The sequence below is a fragment of the Dunckerocampus dactyliophorus genome, chromosome 1 (assembly GCF_027744805.1).
Source record: "Dunckerocampus dactyliophorus isolate RoL2022-P2 chromosome 1, RoL_Ddac_1.1, whole genome shotgun sequence".
NCBI classification, from domain to species: Eukaryota; Metazoa; Chordata; class Actinopteri; order Syngnathiformes; family Syngnathidae; genus Dunckerocampus; species Dunckerocampus dactyliophorus.
The window spans coordinates 28,145,745-28,169,858 of NC_072819.1; the positions used below are offsets into that span (position 1 = coordinate 28,145,745).

The following is a 24,114-nucleotide window of genomic DNA, read 5'->3' on the forward strand; positions in this document are numbered from 1 at the left end:
AAGTTCAGACATTTCATCCAAAAATAATTCTGGTTCGCACCCTCATTTAACCCATGCAAACTTTTATGACCCTGCCTTTTAAAAGCATCAGAATCGAGAATCGTTACGAACCGGAATCAAAACGAGGAATCAAAACCAAAATCGTTCAAATTCAAACAATGTCCACACCTAGTGGCTGGTAAGTATATATCTATTTTAACATATTAGGTGATGCATTGCAGTCCTGGAAATGTGATTCTGCATATAATGTGTTATTTGGGTCTGAAAGAGTGAGAACAACCTCTTTTCCTTTACAAATCACCTTGAGCTCACTGATGAAATCTAAGCCTCTTAGCCCACCTCTTGCCATCTGCAGCTCTCAAAGTCTTCTCCCGTCTGGAAGGAGACCAGAAGAGAAGTGCGCAGTCTACACCACTACCACCGCTGAACTCAGCTTTCACCACCACCACTGGTGGAATGAAGCTTTTGTGGCACAATGTCAACCGGAAGAACCAGAAATGTATGCCGTTCATTGCCTTAACCAGGACTGACAGCTGACATCGTCTTGGCAAATTGGGGTCACTTAAAGGAAAAGTAGCTCAAGTTTTGTTAATGCTTTAGCTTGTGAGATTTTCAGGAGCCACTGTCCACCGCAGCATTTGAGGGGATTAAAAGGATGAGGCCATCTGTTGCCAGAATAAGCATGAGCTCTTTCATGTGTCTGCCTGTAAGCATTGTGTGTTGGGTTGTCTGTGTGTGTTTGACGGAAAACACCTCATGGTTCTGTACTTTAAAGTTAAAAGGCAGTAGAGTTGAGGGGCAAATGCAAATATAGGGCTGGATTTACATCGCAGGTCTAAGTGCCCAAGTCTGAATTAGTGCAATGCCGGTAACCTCTGCATTACTCCACTGGCGGCCGTCGGCAATCGTTTGCCTTATTTAATGGTCTGGTACCTCTAATGATGTTCACTTGTTGAATGCATGTTTTAAATCACAATAAGGCTGTTTTTGTTATCAAAACATAGAAGCTTTATTGTTGCACAACCTCATGCTCCTCTCACCTCTAATTTCTTGCCAATTGCATGCATAGTTCCACCTTGAAACATTGTCTACCCCAACAGAGTGCTACCTTTCCATCTGAGCCGCCCAGCACTCGACCCACTGCCGACACATATTTTCAGCGCTCTAATTGTCATTTAATCACATATCAACCTGTCACTTAAAGACCCCGTTCGCAAGGGGGAACATTTGCATATGTTGTAAAACTAATTTCTTTTGAAAGCTCCAGTGCTTGTGAAAGTGGGCGCTCCCTCCATCTCTCTCTCTTTTACTTTCACACTCGTGTAGACAGAGTTAAATAGAAGACAGAGACAAAGACACACACATATACACATACACTCATACAAAAGTCGTCACCTTTTGCAGACGCTAAACTTGATATTCTCAATTCAGGTGAATATTTCTCACATTTGTTAACAGTGTGCAGTGACACGTAACGTGTTAGAAGAGGGGGAGCGACAAAAGCTGGTGCAAGCCTATGCTAAGGTGACAGTGAAGGTATAGTGTTAGAAAGGAATCAATTAGAGTTAATAATGTATCACTCAGAATTGTTGCATCCATTTGTTCGCAATTAGATAAAGCTAGCACAGAATAAGCTGTGACTACTTTTATCCTGTCATGAGTACAGCGCATTTACATTATCAACCTTAAACATCGAGGAGCCATGTTCCGCTTGAGTGGTGGCGGTAGTAGTGGGGGGCGGGCGTGGATGACTGGGAGTGAGAATCATGTTTTCGGGACCAAGGAATGAAGTCCTCATGAGATCTCCCCCTCTAATTACAGAGCAGGGGAAAGAAAGCTCTTTGTTCCACCTTTTATTACATTAATTGATAAAGCAGGCTCAGAATGGGGGCAGGACTGGGGGTCTACAGAGGTAGGCGTCTTTTGGACAGATAAGGAGGCTTTTTGGAAGCCATGTTTTCAGAAGATTCCTAATCCTGCTAAGGGCCTTGATGGTGCTGCTTGGCTCTGGGAGGGGAGCGGCAAAGGCAGGACAGTGGTGCGGTGGCTGAGAGTCCCAGCAGTGCTGTCTGGGCCTAGACCTTAATTAACTGTCTCTTCAGGGGGTACTGAGGGCCACACTGAGACCCTGGGCCACAAACACCAGCAAGCACTAAGACGCTTTAAGAGGAAGTGGCATCTCACCCACTGTTGAATCACTGGGAACCCTGTGGACCTTTAATATGGACCCCATACAGCTCCAAGCCATATAGATGTCGCAGGACATTAGCAGAGCTATTTTATGACTGCTTATTAGCTTTGCACATTGCGCAGGCGGGGTTGATATTTTCAACATTGCTGCTGTTGAATTATGGTCTTGACAGCTAGATTGTAAATATCCAGAAATATGACATCAATGGCATCATTTTGAAACAGAAGGGCAAGAGTTATTTGTGCAAGATCGTCCAATCGTATTTGTCAGTGGTTAAGTAGCTGTAACAGGCTTTGTCATGGCGGTAATCTGCTTCTGCTCGTTTGGGTGAATCTGTGGACAACAGCAACTGAAAAGTGCAGGTACAGTGGTCCAAAAGTATCTGAATATATTACAGGGAGTTAAGCATGTACACACACACTCAAACACACACACACACACACACACAGACACACACCGGGGTTGGAGGTGCTAAGGCGGGGCCAAACACGGCTCATTGAAATGTCCATCTTAAAGCCACCCAAGTTCCTCGCCCCCCCGCCCTGCCCTCTGACAACTGAGATGCTTTCAAGACTGTCAAAAGCATTTTCCACAAAGCTGAGGAGAGGGCAAGAAAAAAAAGGGACCTGCCACTGTCACATATTTGTGCGTGCACACACACTCGCGAGGCTGTCAGGTAAATTAGATCTGAAAGCTGACAATTTCTGACCATATTTCCTTGATTATTTCGAACAAATGCACACCAGCCGCTCTAAGGAGATTAAAGTGACATAAAAGTCCCGAGTGGGAGGAGGGAGGGCAGAGAATCCAGGTCACCCCCATTTGTCCCCCTGCCTGACAGCAGCTATATCGCTATCCAATCCAATAAAAGTCCACCCCCCCTCCTTTTGCTTTAATTAATTTTACAGCTAGCTTGCTTAATTACTTTCAATCAAAATCCTCTTGCCATCACAAAATTAGAAATGGTTCAACTCCATTAGTCTAAATTCTTCATTTACATACACAAAGACTGTCAGCTCTTGCTAAGCAAACGGCCTCCTCCTTGATGAGATTGTTTTTTTCCACTCACTCGCACACAAGCGGCTGCAACAGCGGTGTTAATTCCTTTTTTGAGAGGGGAAAAGTAGCATAAAATTATTTGATCCCCCTCACTTAGGACACCCTCTGCCTAATAATGGTGCAGGTAAGTCATGGTGTAACGTAATGGATGGCAGAGTTTGCATTAAAATTGATCCCACGTCGCTTTGCGTTAAAAGAAAAATGACTGACCTCAAACAATGCAGGGAAAATATAACCGAGATGTGTAATGAATTAACAGAATTATTAAGGCAGTGGCTGGCATTCCCCGGAATTTGCTATTATTCCAAAGCAATAGACAAACTGCAGATTACCCCCGCGCAGCGCTCATAAATATGGCTCCTTTGCGGGCCTGACTCACTGCAACTTGGCTCCCGAGTGAGAACTGGCAATGCACAACAACAGTAAAAGCGGTAGGCCGCAGTGGGATTGTTCGGCAGGGGTGAGGGCCGGCGCATGGCCCCCTCCGCCTGATCACTCCAACTTGGCACACAGGCAACCTCTCCATCACACACACTGCCCGAGGCCTGCACATCATCCAGAATTAAGGACATGCAGATAGCGTTTGTGCAATGACCAAAGTGAAAATGCAGGCGCACAAGCACACCACATTGTGCCTTTTTGCATGCACACACATACACGCACGCACACGCACAACCACACAAGCACACACAAATTTCACACACAGTGCGACTGCCATAATTAGATTGTCAGGATGAGGGCATTAAACTGGTATAATGCACTCACTACTGCGGCACACGACTGCAAAATATATTGTCACTAAACCTACACTTGCCTATTGCTTTTATTTCACGTGCCAGCGCAGTAAACAACACCGTTTGATGTGCCGCGTTTAGATCATCTTACAGCCGCAGTCCTTTCATAGAGATGGAAAAAATAGAACACCTAGCAGATGAGAAAACCAATCTCAAAAGTGTGTTACTTTCTGGAAACATTTTTGAAATAATTCCCAACAAGCGACCTGGCCCTTTTACTCAGCAATCACTGGTTTCCTTTGCCCTCTCTAACCAGTCCCCATTAACGCTTAATTATCCGAATCTATCATTCTTGGAGTAAATGAAGACTGCCTCTTTAATTCAATTTAATAGGATCATTTCCCTACTCACGTTCACTTTAGCCTCAGCTTCCCGCCCACGTGTCCCCCAACTGCGTCCCAAACACCCCTCCTCCCCAGTGTGTCTTGACTGTCTTGGCTGTGGCTTCTGTGGCCTGGCCCCCTCCCATCCCATAGAAGAGGAGGGTGATGATGTAGGCTTAATGGCAGCGACGGGCCCACTCGCTGTTGATCTCTCATGTCTTGTCTTGGCTCGGCTGGTGGCGACCAGCAGTTCTGGGTTCCCATTCCGACACAAACACACACACACACACACGCACACAAGGGCACCACACAGCACCAGCCATGCTCACTGGGGCTTAGCTAATCTTGTCACATCAGGACACAAGGGCTGAGTTGAGGCCTTTAGCAGCTTCCTCCCCCCCTTCATGCACTACCTCCACGCACCTCCACACTGACTCCAATGACTCAGTCGCTCACTCACGTTCTTTCTTGTCCATTTCACAAGGTCACAGGTGGCAAGCTCCAGCACACGAGTGGTGACACAGCTGATGACTACCAGTGTGTTTCTGCCGTGCTACAGCAGCTTATCCTATAGATGACATGTAGCTACCTCTTCAAAGTCTACCATGGTAACTTGCTGGATTCTTTTTGGGTCAAGTGACTTGTTATTTGTCAGGAAACCCACACCTGTCTATTGCTTTTATTTGCCTTCAAGATAGACGTACAGAAGTAAACTTGTTATGTTAATCAAAGTTACAGAAAATTTCCTGTGCTGGAACCACAAACAATTTTCATTTTAACCCTTTGCAAGGCATGTGGCACTCATAAAAATAATTTTAAAGGAGAAATTGAAGGGGGTAGGGGTCAATTTTAACATACTTAGTACATTAAAGCCTTTTTTTATGATGTATAAGAATACAAAAATAATAATTATTATTACTACACTCCACAAAAATATATACACAACACTTGTTTTTTCTCCCATCTTTCATCAAAGATCTAAAACTTCTGTCTACGAACCCAAAAGGTCTATTTATGTCCTATGGCTTATGTCGAAATCTGTGTTAGTGAGCACTTATCCTTTGCCGAGATAATCCATCCACCTCGCAAGTGTGACATATCGAGATGCTGATTGATCAGACATGCCTTGGCTAGCCACAATAAAAGGCCCCTTCAAAATGTGGAGTTTTATCAAACAGCACAATGCAGCACAAGAGTTGCGGGAGTGTGCAATAGACATGCTGACTGCAGGAACGCCCACCAGTGATGTTGCCCATGATTTGAAAGTTCATTTCTATACCATGGTATAGGCAGGTGTATGTTATAGACAACCAACACAGGTACATTTTATTGATGGCATCTTGAGTGCACAGAGATACCATGACAACACTCTGAGGCCCATTGTTGTGCCATTCATGTCGCAACATGATAATGCACGACCCCATGTTGCAAGATTCTCTACATAATTCCTGGAAGCTGGAAATGTTCACGAGACATGTCACCCATTGAGGATATTTGGGATGCTCTGAATCGGCATATACGACAGTTGTTCCAGGTTCTGCCAATATCCAGGAACTTCACACAGACATTGAAGAGGAGTAGACTAACATTCCACAGGCCACAATCAATAACCTGATCTCTTTGCGAAGGAGATGTGTTGCACTGCGTGAGGCAAATGGTGGTCAAATACTGACCTCCACTACAAATACCACCTCCAATACAGTAAAACTGCACATTTTGGAGTGGCCTTTTATTGTGGCCAGCTTAAGGCACACCTGTGCAATAATCATGCTTTCAAATCAGCATCACCTGTGAGGTGGAGGTTTATCTCGGCTAAGAAGTGCTCACTCACACAGATTTAGACAGATTTGTGAACAATATCTGAGAGAAATAGGCCTTGTGTGTACGTAGAACACGTTTTAGATCTTTGAGTTCAGCTCATGAAAGATGGGAGACAAAACAAAAGTGTTGTGTTTATATTTTCGTTGAGTGAATGTAATAATAATATGAATTATTAAATTATGAATAAGTAATTAATGATGAAAACATTTAAAAACTATTTTCATCATATTTAAATTCAACTAAGCTTTTTTCCTGATTGGCTAGGAGAAATCACATCACAGTCATGGCTCTACTGCCTTATAGTGCGCTATTAATAAAATAAAAATGAGCAAGTATTAAAATAGAAGTAAAATGTCTAGATAAACACATGTTGTGTATGGCCAAGTGTCCATTGAAAGCCGTATCTCATTATTCACCATGGGAGTAAAATTGGCCCCATTTCAACATAATGACCCCAACCCCCAATGACAAAACACACTCATGCCCATATACATACGCACGCACACCCAAATGCACCAGCGTTCCCCTGAAAATGTTCCCAGACTTTCATTGTTTAGTCATTTGAGACAGACTCTGGGAGATTTTCAAATGATTTTAGCCATGATTTAATTTGGTTTGTGAAAGGGTGATGTCAGCACAATGGGAGGCAAGCCACTAAATCCACTACATTCACCCCAAATGCCTAGATGAGATGATCATTGGTGGCGTCTACAAAAACACTTATTATATTTGCCCATCGCCTGGCTGAAGCTGTTAAAACTCATCAGCGTTATTCACTTTTTTCTCTCTGGGAAAGAAAGAGAGAGAGAAAAATAGTATAGTCAAAACTGTCACCCTGTTTAAAGAGACAGTACGACATTGTGGTGGCAGAGGGCAGAGTTTATAAATGGAAAAAGAGCGAGCGGAGGCTATCGGGTGTTTATTCAATAGTCATTGTGTTTGCACCCAATACTAATTAAATAAAACATGCACAAGTTGTTAATTGCTTTCACAGAGATGAACACTTTCTGCTGAACAAGTGTAACATCTAGTACACATTTCCATGTTTATTACTATGTACTACTGCTGTGAGCCAGCAACAAGAGTCCAAGCTTGAAGTTGTAAAGGCAGCAGGGGGCAAATAAAAAGGTCACAAATGGTCACTTAATACAAGAGATATTTGCCTCAAACAGGAATTTTGATATTTAAAATTGTAATGAGCTTGTATGAATAAAAAAGGCACATGACCACAGCAAAGAATCAAATGTAAGGGCAATGCACTCATATTACAAAGTACTTAAAATGATCCACCTAAAAGTAAGGAAGTGTAAAATAAGTGGAATGGAAACATGTTCATCAAATCGTGAACAAACAATTTGCACGGAGTGTTCTGCAGGGGCCGAGTCCATGGAGGTACAGGTCAGGATATGAAACACACAGCCTATTCGCCTCCCTACAGGATATCCTCATGGATCAGCAGCAGAAGCCATGTTGACCCGCCCTGTTATTAAAGAGGCTAATCTGTTCAACATGTCAATGTTAGCACTTTTAGCTGTGATTAATAAAAGAAGACCCCAGGAGTGCTGCGTGTGCTTTCTCAGTGCCTCCAGTTGTTTTCCCTTTGCTTGGTGTTTTTTGTCATTTTTTTTCCGATTGGTTATTCGACTTTCCTCTTTCCCATTAGCATAAACAGGGTGAATTATTAACTTTGTTGAAATAATTAAATTCAGTTGTGGATCCTAAACTACAGTATATTGATTTTTTATCTTCCTGCCAGTGGCTACAGTTATCACGAAAACAAAATTCCTTTATAGTTTATGAATATGGACATTGTGGTATATTTTTCAGTGCTTTAAATATATGGCCTGGTGGCCTTCACAGGCTGCTAGTAACACAACTGCTCTTTTGCTTTCTAAGTGCCTAGTGCTGTGTCTTAATTTGTAATCTAGTCAAACCAATTGTCTGCTAACTAAAAAGGTCACCGAGACCATAGACTGCATAGCCTCCCGAAAGCACAGGGTGTGTTTCGTAGCTTTTTTTTTTTCCACAAAGATGTAATTAGGACACCTTCATCTTCCGGGGTGAGAGGGCAGCGCCAAAGCACATGAGGAGCTTTACATGATGGGAAACTGCAGCGAAAAAAAAAAAGAATCACCTGCATAAGAAAAGTGGTAGTTGAACAACAAGCAGAGGAAGGAAGCTTGTTGGGGAAAAGTGAGTGATGCAAAGCAACACAAGAGAGGCAGAGTGGGGAACTTAAAGGATGTGATTTATCTGGGCTTGATTGCGTGTTAATCGAGGTTACGTGAATTAAGTGGAATATAATTGGAACAGACACTGGCAGTCTGACAGATCGACAAGATGCAGATGGATTGGGGTGTAGACAGGGGGAGCAAGGGAGAGAGGAAAAGTGGGAGCTAGAAGGATGGTGCAGGCGAGGAGATGAAGAAGAATAACGCCACTTTGCTGTCATACACTGGGTAAAAAACTAAACTTGAGACATTAAATGCAAAAAAACCCCACAGCAAACAGCTGAATCGCTAACCACATCGCACAAGATTCATGATTGATGGCTGATGAGACATGTAACCCTGCTAGAGGAGGACACACATGGTTGACATTGTGAGTGACAAGGCATACAGCATCCGTTGGCCTCTCCTTTTCCAGTTGCCACAGACACTCATTTCTGCTTTATTGGAAATGAGGGGGAAAAAACCCAAAGAGGCCAAGTGACAGCTGTTGGAACATTTCTCACCTCAGTAAGGGAGAACCAGCAACTGTTCAACCGATCCTCTTGGCGACAACTGTTTCCAAGGCCCTCTCCCCAAATCTGAGGTATTTAGCTAGCGAGACTGAATGACCCTTTCAAATGTTACCAGAGTAATAGGCCGTAAAACATCACCACCTGTTGCACGGTGTCGAAAGACTTCACAGAAGAGAAATTTGGATTTGAAGGTTGAATATATTGGTTGCGCAAACATAACAATTTGAGATGTAGTTTCGCTCTGAACTGGTCTTTGGTCTTAAAGCCTGGTAACACATGAGTGACAGGAAGGGCCTGAAATAACCCGGGAGTTGATTGTGGCTTGTCACAGCGCCGTTATCTAAATCTGTGTTAAAAATACTGGAGTTCCCTAAGACCGGATCACTTCTACAAATAGCAGGCACAAACGTCGGATGGCTTTAACAAATCTTTGTTCAAAAATTTGATCCAGAATGGTACTCAGAAGAGCACAAGCCAAGACCCACTCCTAGTTTAGATCATCATCAAATTGTACCCCTTTAAAAATAAAGTTATACGTACGCTGACCACATTTTTAGTTTAATTGTTGAATGGGTACCTTTTAGCTGGAAAGGACACAAGAAAATGGCAAAAGACTGTAAGACATTGTGTCAAGGGATAGTAATGTATATTATTCAGCATTTTTAATGTTTTTTTTTTCCACATTTTGACAAATCCTGTCATGTCTAAAATTATGAAACCGTATCAATGTCTCCAACTTACCAGAATCCTTTGGAATATTGCAAGATTGTATTGTATTATTGCACAAAACTGTCTTATAAGGGCACAGATATGAATGAAAATGTATAAACACTGAACATGGTTATTTATTTTATTAATCGCTTAACACAACATATTAGTCTTTTGCCAATTAATCTCTCTTCTCAGAGACCAAGTTAACAAATTAAAAAAAAACACTTTAACTCAAGTTTTGGTCAAGGTATAAATCTTTTGGAGAGTCTACTTCCTGTGTATGCCTGAATTTTGTCATGAAGATCCATGCATTATACACAGAGCCAATAAGGCAGTGTTGACAATATATATATATTTCAAATATTCTGGCACTGTATCGGTAAAAATTTTAAGAAAAGGTAATTTTCACACCATTGTTGCTCACTAACTAGCAAATAAACAGTGATTAAAAACATAACCTCCTTAGCAGAAGTAATCTGGTCCGTGCAAAGTGATAAGAAGCTAAGGGAGAAAAACAGAAGCAATAGGCATCTTTTGGTTTGCAGGATTCGACCGCACAGTAAACTTCCCTCATCAACTCAAAATGCCCAAATTGTTCCTGACATGATCCCGTCACAGCACGGAGACAGAGGAGTAGCTACGGTCATCCCTTGATTTGATCGACTATGACTGTTACACTAATGGCATTAATAAGGGTAAAATTACTATTTTGAAACACAGTTTTCATCCTCTTCTTTTGGCTAACCATCCTCTTCTTCCTACATAAGAGTGTGTGCACATATACTGTGTGTGTGGGTCGCCGCTGTAAGGTCATATCTACTTTCCAGGCCTGGTGTACAATGTCCTTGGATTGCATCATTTTGCAGAGTTTAAAAACAACCTGAAAGTTGACACTGCTATTTTGACTACAGCCTTTTATTTACCAGATGGCCTTCACAAAATAGCCAAACATCATTCAACACCATCCTGAAATAAATAACAAATGTTTTGTTATGAAGCCATGTTGTGTGTTTCTCTGTATTTGTGCTGAATGTGACTAAATAGTGAACAGTATGTACGTTCCCCAGCAGCCTGTAACACTGAGAGGAATGACACTCGCTGTGATCAAGGACATGAATTGCTCATTGATTTTTAGGGGCCAGCTTAACTATCCATTCCAATTGATTTTTAGCTTTGCTGGGTGTGCGAGTTATGGCAATTTTAATGTATCATCTGTATGTGAACTCAGCACCCACTGCCAGAAGATTTACAATAGTCTTTGCAAGATCATATGTGCACTGCTGGGACAGTTTGTTACTATATATTCAACATAAAATCTTAATTTGTTCCATAATAGTTGAAAAGAAACTAATCTTTTACATCCCTTTTCATATCCGAGACATAATCTACCCTTGAACTTGGTAAATGCTCTGTTGGGGCTAAACTGCATCGGTTTATATTGTCATTCATTCATAGAAAAGAGGTCTAAAGCCTGCGAATGGACTGTTTTAACATTCAACGTTAAGCAGCATTCATGCACAGCATACATGCGCATAGAGTCTTTTTAGAATAGTTAGACAGATATTATCACGACAGCCATAAAAGCTCTGAAATTAAGAAGTCAGCTAAATAATTAATAATCAATGGTCTGCAACGTCGTAGCAATGTGATACAAAACAGTCTAAACTCATCTGTCAGGTAGAAAGGCAGAGTAAAATAGCGGCTCATTCTCCCGCATCCAGCTTAGGTTTCACTGAGCCTGGCATGCATTTCAATTCACCAGCAAAAGACTGAGCTCTCACACGATATCATTCTCTCAATGGCGTCTCTTTCATGTTTTAAACAAGTCAATTTTTTTGTTGAAGCGGTTGTGAGGTAACCGTTTTTTGTTCCGTAAGGGCGGAAAAAGACTGCATAAACCACGCTTTACTCCTTTAAAAAAAACTGTCTGCTTAATTAATGTTTTACAAGTGCTGCTGTATTCTTAGTGAAAGAAAAAAAGGGGCTATCAAAGCCAGCAGGTTCAGATTACGTACGCTAATTGAAATTCTGAATTTCTAAGCCAATGTCTTTGTCTTTTTTCCTTTCTGCTGGCTCTCTTTTTCACACAATAAAGCTTAGCATTTTCTAGTCCACAAATGACATAAAATCATTTAAGTAATATGGGCTTTTCCTTTTTCCTCCCTCCCTTTATTTTCATGTTCTGCTACTGGGTTCATGAGACAGCTTAATAAAGCAGTAAATGCTTTGGGAAGGCAGAGACTGCGTGCATGTGTGTGTGAGTGTGCACATGCATTATCTTGTGTGTTACCTCCACTAGGGACCTCAAAGAAGAAGGCTGGTTCTACTCAACCTGCTTGTCTTCAAGAATAAAGCCAAAGAGTGAAAGGGGGATGACAAATACTCAAAGCTGAGCCAAAACTGAGACGATTCGGCAACTCTTGGGTTGAAACCAAAAAAGCCCCCAAAAAGTGTACCGTCACAGCTACAGTTTCTCCAAAAAATCCCAGAAACAGATCAAATTATGTTATATAAAATTGAAGATCAGATCACTTGTGAGGATAAATATATAATTTTAATTTGAAGTGGTGACTCGAGAAGTGCACCTAGAGGAATTACTCCGTTTTAAAAAAAAGCATCCTTGATAACCTTTGTTCTGAGTTAATCATTGCTTCTCCTCTCTTTTATATTTATCAAAACTCAGTCCTTTCAATAGGACATTATTTTATTGGCTTGTTTTGCAAGCGTTATAACTTTGCATTCTTTGCTCCTACAAGGTCAGCTCCTCTAGTGCGCCACGAGGAGTATTTGCACATGGGCCTTTTCAGGTCAATTCTATTGTATTTACTTCAAATAATTTTTGATAAGGGATGTAAAAGACCTATAAATCTTACATCATAAACAAGAGAGGTGTAGCTGAAATAAGGCCAAGAGATCAATGGCTGATTCTTTTCTTATCTAAGACATGTTCATATTTCGAGTCAACTCTCTGCATTCCCTCCCACTCAACCACCACCGCCCCCTCTCGACGCAAGCGCCGTCTCACTAAGCACCACAGAAGCTTGTTAGATTCCGTCCAATGGCCTCCCAGTGCGGCTGGCAAGCAAGCTCTTGTTTCATAGAAAAGTACCTCCCCTGTTATCTCCCTAGCACTATAATCACTTAACAAAGACTTGGGCATTTGCACAAATTAAAATATCAATAATGCATAAGTGCTTTTCAGTTTTGAGCTATAGTGTCCCGGTATTGGGATGAAATACCTTCTCGGCCAGTGGAAAAAAAAAGATGGCTCACCATGGCCCATCCTAGTGGAAAAAGTAGTCCTACAAAATGAACCGTGACCTCTCTTCTTTGTAAGGCCAAAAATGGGGCAGATATATGGGATATGTTACGGAATAAATTGGAATAGCATGACAGAGACATGCAAGAAGGCGTTAAGTGCTGGTGGTGCATCAGTGCAAACAGGCAACACCCTTAAGTGGCACAAGTGTTGGCATTCCTCCATGAAGAACACCGCAGCCACATCCCGGACTTTAACATGTTTGATCAGTTATGTGGCTTAAGCTCTCTGATCAGTGCAGTGGATGAGTTGTTACTCTGTTGCCTCACACTGCAGAAGGTTGCGGGGTTGAAACTGGCTCAGGGTACTCCAAAAACACTGTAGGTGTGGTCAGTCTACATGTGTCTTGTGACTGACAGGTGGTCGGTCTTGTCTCTTAGCCGAAGTCATTTGGGATATGCTCCAGCTTTGGGATAACTGATACAGAAAACAAATGGATGGACTGACACCACCATTTATTGAATATGGTACTGGCTTTTAATTTCTGCCCAGTTGTCACCATGTAGTACGTACAGTTTGGTTCAGTTCGGTGTGCAATAATTTGAAACCCCATTGTCAAAATTTGGGGCATTTTTCAACATAATTTATGGCGAAATACCAACCACAATTGTTGCTTCTGTGCAACTGGAAGATTACCAGATAAGGCACAAGATCTACTTTTAAAAATTTCAGAGATTATGGTGTTTGCGTTTCCTCTTTACAGGTCATGTCGCCACACAACAATTTGTGTGTCACATTCTTTGTTGAATTAATTGGTAGATGCCACACTGATATGATGTCACGCTATCACCAGCCCAACTACACACAAGTGGTGGAAATACGATCGTGATCGGGTTTACCATTCCAAAGTGTTCCATTGCAAGCCAACTGATTGGTGGAATGCTACACTTGGAGCAGGATGGGCATCACCAACTCAGCGCTCCTTGCTGTTTGTGTTTTCGTTTCATTTAAGAGATAAAAAAAAAAAAAAAACACATTTGTTACTGCAGTTGAGCGCATCAGCCGTTTTGTGCTGAGTTGAGTGGAGTACTTATAAATCCATGACCAACACAGTTGCACCAACACCGGCAGAGGACGAGCCACCCTATACAGATGGCCTCAAGGACAATTAGCAGTAATGATTGGTTGCCACATAAATGAGGGGATTTCTATTTGCCGCTGCACTTGCTGATGATCACGCACCAAATGCCGCTGACAACAACATGATTTAAAATGGGACCACAGTCGCTTAAATATGCACACACGCGCAGGCAGCAAAAAGTGTCTCTCGCCATTTAAAAGGATGAAGGTGGAACTTTAAATCATAAACAAACACCCGACTATCACGAAGAATGAAGAGATGAGACAAATTGCACAGCCATCTAAAATATTATCTCTTCAATCATTCCTCTCTCCTCTTTCAGATATCTGCAACCCCCAATTCCCCCCCCCCCCCAGCCCCTCCCCTCTTCCGTGAGTGAGTCTGGCAAACAATCCCCTTGTTAGCAAACTGTTAAGACAGCCGCTTGGTACACAAATTGCGCTCGACCAAGCGAATTTGTTTTGCAAGGGTGACCTGTTTAATCATCTCATTTTCTTTGGCGGACATTTATTCATCTGGTTTCCACGGTTACAGGGAACATTAAGGGGCTACAGTAATAAGGCTGGAGAGTCAAACAGGTAATAAAAAAATTAACGCCATTTTCCAGCAGCCGAGGACAGTGGGTGAAATGAATCAAGGGAGAGAGGAGTGGAACAGAGGGGGGGAGCTGAGGTGGGAGTGGGGAGGGGGTGGGGGGGTCCAATATTGTCCAAACAATAAGACTAAGCGGTTATTTTACTCTGTAGATCAAGGTGGTGCTGTTATGGACATGACACTTTGAGCGCAGAGCAGCAGAGATAAAGCTTTTAAAATGGCCGTGCTCCTTTTTTTTATTGTCATTTAGCGATTGCATATCAGAACAATTAAAAGTTAGCCTGAGATATCTATTAACTTTGTTCGTTTTTTATTTCTCCTGCGTTTCAAGAAGGCAGATCATTTGCGTCCATGGAAAGGCGACGTGCCAATATCATACATGACATTTAGAAGCCCCGCTGAGAAATGCTTTGTCGTCCTCGTGGGTTAAATCATGTTTTCTAATATTGTCTCCTGAACAACTGCGGCAGAAAAAAACAAAAAACAGACATGATAATATGGAGTTTATGCCTCTCAAACTAGTGTCCAAACTTCTGGCCAAATATAGAAAATTCTGGCACAATAGAGGAACAGGTGCTGAGGGCCCACAGAAAAAGTGACGGCGCTGTGGAGCCGGGTCGCCGCTGAATGCCAAATAAGGAAGTGGGAAACATTGCGTCCAGGCGCAAAACAGCCAACTGTAACGTGATTTTCTGATCATTGTCACCACTTCCAAACTGTCTCCTGGGTTGAGACAATACTTGTACCACTGTTTTCCTCTTAAATAATAGACGAACAAGAGAAAACAAGCAAGGCATTTTATGCATTACTCATTTCTCCACTCCTTCCAAAAGTATTTCTGATTGACAACATGTCTTTGGCACTCCTAAAATGTGCAGAAATGCTTTCAACCTAACCCTTAATCATTTAAATCGTCTGGTTTAACCAGTATTTGGGCATTTTACAACTCTGCCAACACCTGTCCCTCACCCTTGTGGAAAAACAAACTAAAATGGAATACTTTGTTTTGTTGCCGTGTGTCTTATACAGTACGATGTTGCGTGAGTGGCTCAGAGGTCAGAGAGGAAAGCACGACTGGACTGGAGACAATGAGTCTCAGGAGAGTGGAGTGCGACCCGAGCTTACACTCAAACGTGCACTCTCATGTCACCAGCGAGTGTGCGGCACTTGCCCCCCTCCACTCCATGAAATTGACTCTCCGTGTAAAATCCCCACAGGAAGACACAGAATGGACAGCAGATAGAGAGAAAAAAAAGCTTAGCTGCGTGGCCACGGGACTGCCAACTGTTCTTCTAACAGCCTCTTAACAGGTGTAGGCTCCATAACCATGTAATCCTATCAAGTTACCAACTAAAAAAAGGAAAGAAATATAGCAAACTCTGCTCCTCTCTCTCTCTCGCTCTCTCGTCAGTCTTTCTCTCTCCGTTGGCAGAGACAAAAATGAGCAGCTGGCCTTCAGATGTAACACGCACAGAGTGGAGGAATCATTGCTGACCTTAATGTCACCGTGAAGCACGAGCAGGAGGGGAACCTGAAGTGGAGAGAGAGTGTGGGCAGTGTTTAGACATTCATGTTTGCAGGCAATTACGGATAAGGACAGGGCTACTGGCTTGGTAACTCAGCAGAACAAACATTTCCTCACTTCCAGCAGACGGGAGAGAAAGGAAAAAAAAGCTTGTGTGTTAAAACAAGTTCATCAGAAACAAAGCCACAAAGAAAAAGCGGCATAAAACCGTAAGGCTTCCCCTTTTGTTTTTGCCAGTAATGACATCCAACTAGTAGCGAGAATAGATGAATTGAAAAAAACAAATGACTGAAACCAATGCTGGCTCCCATGCAGTGCTGTTACTTGCACAGATAAGCGGAGGTCAGGAGATGAACGCCAATCAGTGTCCTCTCTAAACTCAGCATCCGCTGCCTTCGCATCAAAGTTGCATCCCATCACATTCCTTGCCAGCTAACCTATGCACGGCGGCGGCAGCCCGGTTTTCACCTTAAAGACCCCGCTGCCACATTTAAAAGGATTAGTCACCACATTTTGTGCCGGCTTAATCTCTCTTTCAGCCGGCCTAATAAGTGCGCCTCGATAAGCGAAGCATGCAAATTCATTCATGGCCGGTGGAGACCGCGCTTTGAGGAAAACACGGCAAAGTCTTCCACTCCGCTAATTACCTCTTCATTTTCCCTTTTGCCCTCTTACATGGCATATCAATGACTTGAGATTATTCCTCTTATTTGCTGCCCATGAAATCAGAATTTTGTATGTAAGATTAAGAGACAGATGAAAGTTACTTCTTTTTACTGAGTATAAAAATAGAGCACATTTTAATTTTAGCCTTTTTTTTAAGTAATAATAAATGGTGACAGTTTTTCAAGTCATCAGAATGTATCTATTTTATGTCACTTTTTCGAAAGCCATTATTTTTAAACACATGATCACTGCTAATGAGAAAAAATAAGTTAGATACCAAGGTGCAACCTGTTTATCATTCTGAAATATTTCTTTGTGGAGTATTAATTAGACCATTACTCCAGATTGGTGACAGGGAGCTTTGAGGTTTTAATTAGGTGCCGGTCATTGCATGAGTGCACAGCCATGAAGAAAGGGGGTGTTGATGCCACTTGCCTTACTCGTGGTCCATATCAAGTAGCCGCCAACACTTTGACTACTGCAGCAAGACTACGGGACGGCCCACGTGCATCTGGACTTTATTCCACCATTTGATCTCACGTTTCCTCTGTCTTTCTCTTGTTAAAAAAGCCAGTTGGTGTGATTTGGGTATTAAAAGATGGGGGTAAGATAATTATGGTGAGCAGTGTGTGATGACCGGGCACATGCTCAATCAGGACTCAGCTGTCCCTCTCTTTCTGTCTACCCGCTCAATACTCACTCTTACACACACACACACACACACACACACACACACACACACACACACACACACTGCTACTCCCTCCCCTTGTCTACTGTGTTCCCTCTCTTATCCCACGGCTGCTCTGCTGAAACCAGGCAACACTCACACACACAGACAGCCGCGCGTAACATCAATCAACACTGCGAGCGGACCATAAAACTCCACAAACATATATGCTACCTTTAACTACTGTATTTTACAATTATTTTCTAATGTTTAGCCATGAATTTACACAAATTAATCCTCTACTTAAACGCTTAAATTACAAATTCAATGAATCTAGTATAAATATGAAACATAAAAAACTTTTTTAAATGGAAAAAAACAAAAATACAAAAAAGTGCTCTATTTTTAACATTTAATGTAAAGTAAAATAAGTAATTAAATTGGATTAAACAAAATCTTATCACATAATCAAACCCATCTCTAAGTATTTATTTAACAGTCATTTGAAGAAAAAAAATAAATGGTATTTTAAAAAGATGTAGGACTATAAATGTTTTTTTATCGGTTGGCAGAGGCAGTGCTAATCACCTCGTTGCCGTGGAGCACTGTGCACTGACAAGGCTCCTCATAGAATACAAGGAACCCCCAGGAGAAATCGGCTTGAAAGAGGTTAAAGACAATGACTCACTTTTTTTTTTCCTCCCTCCCAAATGTCTGCCTGTTAAATTTATTTCAAAACTCGGTTAATCTGCTGTACACAACATTCACATTAGCATAGCCCAGCCCCCCAATAAAAATTCTGGCTAGTTTAATTAAAAAATGTAAATTTACTGTCATCGGAGGAGCAGGAGAAATAGGAGCACAACAGCATATTTTATTGCTTGAGACATCAAAATGATTCAGGTTATGGCTAAATTGTGATATAAGGTTATTGAGGCCCGTCAGACCTCGACTTGTTTTCCTCCCTCATTTCATCCCCGTTTTGTGGAAGGCTATAAAAGATGGAGAGGGCCACAAAGGGTTAATGAGACAACGGTGCGAGGGTGAAGGCAATCAAAATTATGACTCATAAGTCGAGGGAGGGTGGGGGGGGGGAGAAAAACAGCTTTTATTAGCTGGCAAAAAGTTAGGAATTAGGGTTTGCCGCAACAAGAGTGTCACTCGACTGTTATTTTCGACTAAAAGTGCACAGTGCACAACACCAGTGACCACACATGACAGACATGCCCACATGCCTCAGTCTCGCATGAGTTTGTGGTCACGTTGCCCTGCTCCACTACACCTCTTTAAATGTAAAGAGAATATCTTCATTTTCTTCTTCGTGATGAGCGGAAGTGTGTTTGTGATGGGCTCTGAACAACTCGGTAAAAAAACTAACACAAAGAGTTGAAATTGTCATATAGACATATTAAAAACAACAGCCTGCATCTAAAGCTGCCTAGGGTGAAATTGTAATTACAGATTAAAAAAATGTAATCATAATTCTACATAATTGTTTTTTTGGCCGTCTAAAACAATATGTATTGTTAATATTATTTCCTATAGAGCAAGCATATATGTATGGGATAGTTATATACAGTAAGAGTTTAAAATGAACTTTTTTTTAAAGAGCAAAGATAAAACAAAGTTCTGTAAAAGGTGATAAACGGGGTATACTCTAAAACAACAAAGTATACAGAGACTAATACATACATAATACATACATACACACGCACACACACACACGCACACACACACACACACACTAGTCAGCGCACGCCAACAGAAAACACACCCGTATAAACATTACACACGCAGACAAACAGAAAGAAGTAAATGTTACTGTGGTATATTAGATATTAGCATAAAAGTGAGCGCTTCCCTGAAGTGGAAAGTACAGTGACGCCCAGCAGTTTTAATTTAGATACAACAGGGCAACAAGTTCATCCTCTAAAGAACTTAGCCACAAGCTGACAGTATAGATGACAGTTTTATTAAATAAACAGCATTTGTGCCACAGTGCCATTCACTGAAAACCTCCTACATATTTTAAATAAATGTCTGTTTTCTAGTTTTATCTGCCGTCTTGAGTGTATATGCATTGCATGTATAAGACTCGGAATTATACCTGAAAAGGTGGTAGAGTTACTGCCCTTCACCATGTACATGTGTGGCAACAAAACAGTTTGTTTGCTTTGTCCCCTTGGCAACAAATCCTTAGGCCATTCATTGTATCCTAATGGCATTGTCAGTGCCTCTGTGGAGAAAACCAACACCTGTATTTGTACAGTAAAATATGCTGGCCTGCACACAAAAACCTGACATTTTATAAGCGAGGAGTTCAAAAAAAGGAAAAGAAAGTTACAGCAGTTACAGCTCTTCTGAGCGACTGAAAATGAAAGGTGTCTTGTGAACTTTCTCCACATGTGAAAAGAGGCAATCATATTTGATATTGCAGTCACCTTTGGGCACTCTCAGAGAGCTATAAATAAGGGTGTGTATATATGGGTATATATATGCCGTCCTCGCTGGCACATAGTTTAATCATGAACAACCCTCCCCAGATAAGGGCACACCTTTAACTGTCTTTAAATATGACAAAAAAACATACCTGGCAAAGTGAGAAAAGAAGAGTACTCACCATATTCAGGGAAGTCGAAGTTAAATCCTCTCAGACATGTAACTTTCATAATACTGCTCAACTCTGTTGGAAAGTCATTCAAACGTTGCTCAGTGGAGGGGCAGATAAAGCGGAAAAGTGACTATAACATAAAAAAGGGCTTCCTTCAATCATGCACTAAACTCCTTGACATGTAATCTGTCAATAGTTTGTTGCTGAGATAATGCCGGCTGCCACGAGCAGATTTGATTGGCAGGTTCGGGTCTGGCCCCTCCTTCCCTTGGCTTGACAGTGGGGGGGAGTAGGTGAGAGAATATGGAGCCTCCCCCTTCTCTCTCTCTCTGGTGTGTCTGCCTCTCTCTCGCCCTCTGCTTTGCTTCCATGCACACACCACAGACCAAGCTGCTGGTGATGTCGTCTCAATAGGCTGATAGGAAATTATGGCAGAGGAGCCCCCTGCACTCTTTTTTTTTTTTTACTCCCTCCCTCAGTGGGCTGGCCTTTTCCATCTCTGTGGTCTTCTAGCCTTTCAACTCTCTCGGGGAGGAGCCTGTGCTGCCTCCATTCAAATGAGGGGAGCGCCTTTATTTCTTTTTAGAGAGAAACACCTATATATGTATTTGCAACACTGCACAACAGTATACTGTAGGTAAATAGCAGTATAGGTCAAATAAAACTTCACTTCCAGAAAGCAAAATTGAGTTTTGACTGCACACAAAGGCACCTTAAATAATAATTGCATTTAATTGATTGATTTCATGATTGCATTATAATCTTAAATTTGTATTATGATGATACACTGTCTTGGAATAAGGAGGGTGACCAGGCAGGGCACTTCTCATGCTGGCACTACTATTCTGAGTTGTTTGCCGCACTTGTACTTGGAAAATGTGCATGTTTATTTTGATAATTAGACCACCACACTTTTTTTTTTCTCCGTTTAGAACAAGCATTCAACGCCTTGGCTTTTTGGCAGCAAAACAAATTCTCCCTCCGCCACTTACAAATATTTGCAAAGTAGTTATACTTGACAACTGTAGGGGGAGTCGTGGAGTGAACAAAACACAACAATTGTTACTTACTACAACTTTAAGAGGCTCAGTACATTTCACACTGTGTTTGATACATTTCCCTATACTTGGTTTTGTGCTGTCTTAAAATTGTATAAATAAAGAAAAAATAATCACATTTATGACTTTTTTAGCTTAAAGCTAATAACTTCCATATCTCCCACAAATAGAGTTCCCATGTCATACAATACCTTCTGTCTCTCTTAGAACTCTCTCTCCCACCGCCTCCCTCTGATAAGCTATCAGTTTTCGTTGTAATTTCAGGTGAAATGATAAACCTCGGCCGTTACCAGGTGACAATGAATACTTTATAAGTCAAACCCCTTATTTGCCTGGCAGTTTCTTCCGCACTGGCATGCAAAGTGCCTCTGGACCATTTGTACACAATACCCTTGCACTGTAAATACGGCTTCGTATGAAGAATGCAGAGTTTACAAAAGAACATAAGAGAATACTGAAGTCTAAAATTTTACAGGTCGCTGGATACTCCAGTCTTTAATAATAGTAGTGCCTAACTAGCAATTACTGAAGGCAAAAAAGAGGAAATGAAGAAGTTTATGGCTGTGGACCAGCATGCAATGATACACCGTGCTGGCTTCAGTTCCTGAGTGCTGTCAGCAAAAAACTCAAGTGTGTACATAAAACAGGTTTTGGTTCATTTCTAAAATATGATGACTAATCTGGGTTCATAAACGACAAAACGCTCTCTCCTTGACAAAAAAAATGATAATGCTTACTTACTTAACTACTATAATAAAGCATATATAATACTGTACTGTATATATATTAAACTCTCCCCTGTGATTTAACACTGTGGTGAACTTATATACATCAAAAACTGTGGGATCCACTGCGTAGTTAGAAGTGGCGCTTTTATCGAAACTGGACATTTCCTTTTTTTTTCAGAAGGAACATTTCCACTCTTGTGGCAGCTTGTCAGACTTGCACCATGCAGTTTATTCCCATTCCTTGACAGGGTTGACTCATTAATTATGCTCGTACAATCACTGTCCAAAGTACTTATCAGATGGATTTGTGTCGTAAAGCCGCTGGTGTGTCAGGTTATTCTACCACACCATTTCCAAGTAGTCATCCAGAGGTGGTTAACTGAAATGAAGACAAATGAAGAAATACCTTATTGTTAATACTTTTTAAAAGGAGCTGTTGCTAATGTTTGCCAACAGAACAGAACAGAACAGAACACACTGCCTGAAGTATAATGTAGTACAGCAGGGCACCACACGCTAATTATGAAGAAGTCACTAGCACTGGGAAATGAGAACCAAATGTAATGTCATTTGGGACTCAGATGAGGTCATCAAGGAGATGTTTCCATAGTGAGACATGCATACATACTGTACATGCTAACAAGAGATCCAGGTCATATCCATAACAATAGGTTTCCGTGTAAAAATGTTTGCCATCAAGTTGGTCCTTAACCAACATTTAGCTAGTTATCAACACAATGTCAATGTTATACTGTATAGCGGGGATGTCCAAAGTGCGACCGGGGGGCTGCAGCTTGGTCTTTATTGGCCCACGGCACATTGCAGAAATAAAATTAAACCAAAAACTCCAGCAAAGATGGGAAAAATACAGCAAAAAGGCAAAATGTAAAAAGAAGAAGCTGATATGTTGACACTAATAACTAAAAAAAACAATAATACAGTAAAACAAACCTTTGTTTTTAAATTAGGGCTGTCAACCCATTAAAATATTTAATTGTGATTAATCACATTTTGTTCATAGTCATGATGAATCGCAATTAATCGCAGATAGAAAGACGTTTTCATTTATAATAAGTAGGAATGTAAATCTCTTTGTGATACACAGTTTAAGGTATGATTTGATACAGCGTACAAACGATACAGTTCAATTCAACACGATTCGAACGGTTACATTTGTTGATGTAGACATTAATCTTACATTTTAAAATAAAGATGCCAATTCTACAAAAGTGGCATTCTTACAGTATTTTTAAATGTGTAAAAGAGCACATGATATCCCCAAGCATGCCGTAAGGCAGGGATCCCCAACCACCGCTGGAAACGTTGAGGTGCAATGATAAAAAACTAAAAAAAGTTTGGAAATACAGTAAGGGCCATTATTTCATTAAAAAAATAATATACAGTTAGAAATCCCAGTTTTTGCATGTTTAATGCGAGTGGCGACTTGCCCCACTTTGTTCAACGGTCTTTGAAGCACCATATAACTTTCTCCGACATACAGTATGTGCTGCACAGATAGACAAATATACTGTATTTTTCCCCTTTTCTTTCACCTCATATTTGGTCCGAAATGCTGATACTTTGAATTTCAGTATGTGTCCCTCTGTGAAATTGCGGACACCCCTGCTGTATAGACAACATATACTGTAGTATATACTGTATGTATTTCAACTGTGTGAGACATTACTTTGCAAACTAGTTTTACCTAACAAATCTCCTGTAATACAATCTTTACAATTAACATTTAGCTCTACACGGCTTAAACAGATGCTAAAATGGTCTGAGGTGTTCAGAAAATTTAAACACAGTGAAGTGACATTACCTTACATTACATTACCTTAACACTGCATGGAGTCAGCCATGACATGCCCGACATGACAGAGTGAAAAAAATGTCTCCTCCTGAAGTTGTACATTTTTGGCTTCTTACTTTGTCCTTCTTCCCCACTCCATTTGAAACCCTTTCTTAACCCACTGACTGCCAGCCATGTTCAGAGCAGAGAGAGTCATACTGCCAGAGTTTTGGGCCATTTTTGCTGAACCTTCAAGACCCGCAGAATATTGAGCTTTAGGACTACATAAACATTGAAACTAACTAAAGAAACTTTAGACCCTCTTCTTTCATCAGAAAAAAAAATGTTTGTTTCTAGCCTTTTTGGGTCTTTAGATAATGGCGGTAGAACATAGGGTAGTTTCAGCAAAAACACCTGATTTTGACCAA

At 41.2% G+C, this 24,114-nt stretch overlaps 1 protein-coding gene across 1 annotated transcript in view; it reads right to left on the bottom strand.

Moving 5' to 3' along the window:
- The window catches only part of casz1 (castor zinc finger 1), an 84,887-nt gene extending 63,793 nt beyond the window's left edge, over nt 1-21,094 (bottom strand). The window contains exon 1 of the mRNA XM_054796635.1: nt 20,118-21,094. Within this exon, the coding sequence (XP_054652610.1) occupies nt 20,118-20,166 (49 nt within the window). The 5' untranslated portion in view covers nt 20,167-21,094. The remainder of the gene's footprint in view (nt 1-20,117) is intronic.
- Nucleotides 21,095-24,114: the final 3,020 nt, after the last annotated feature.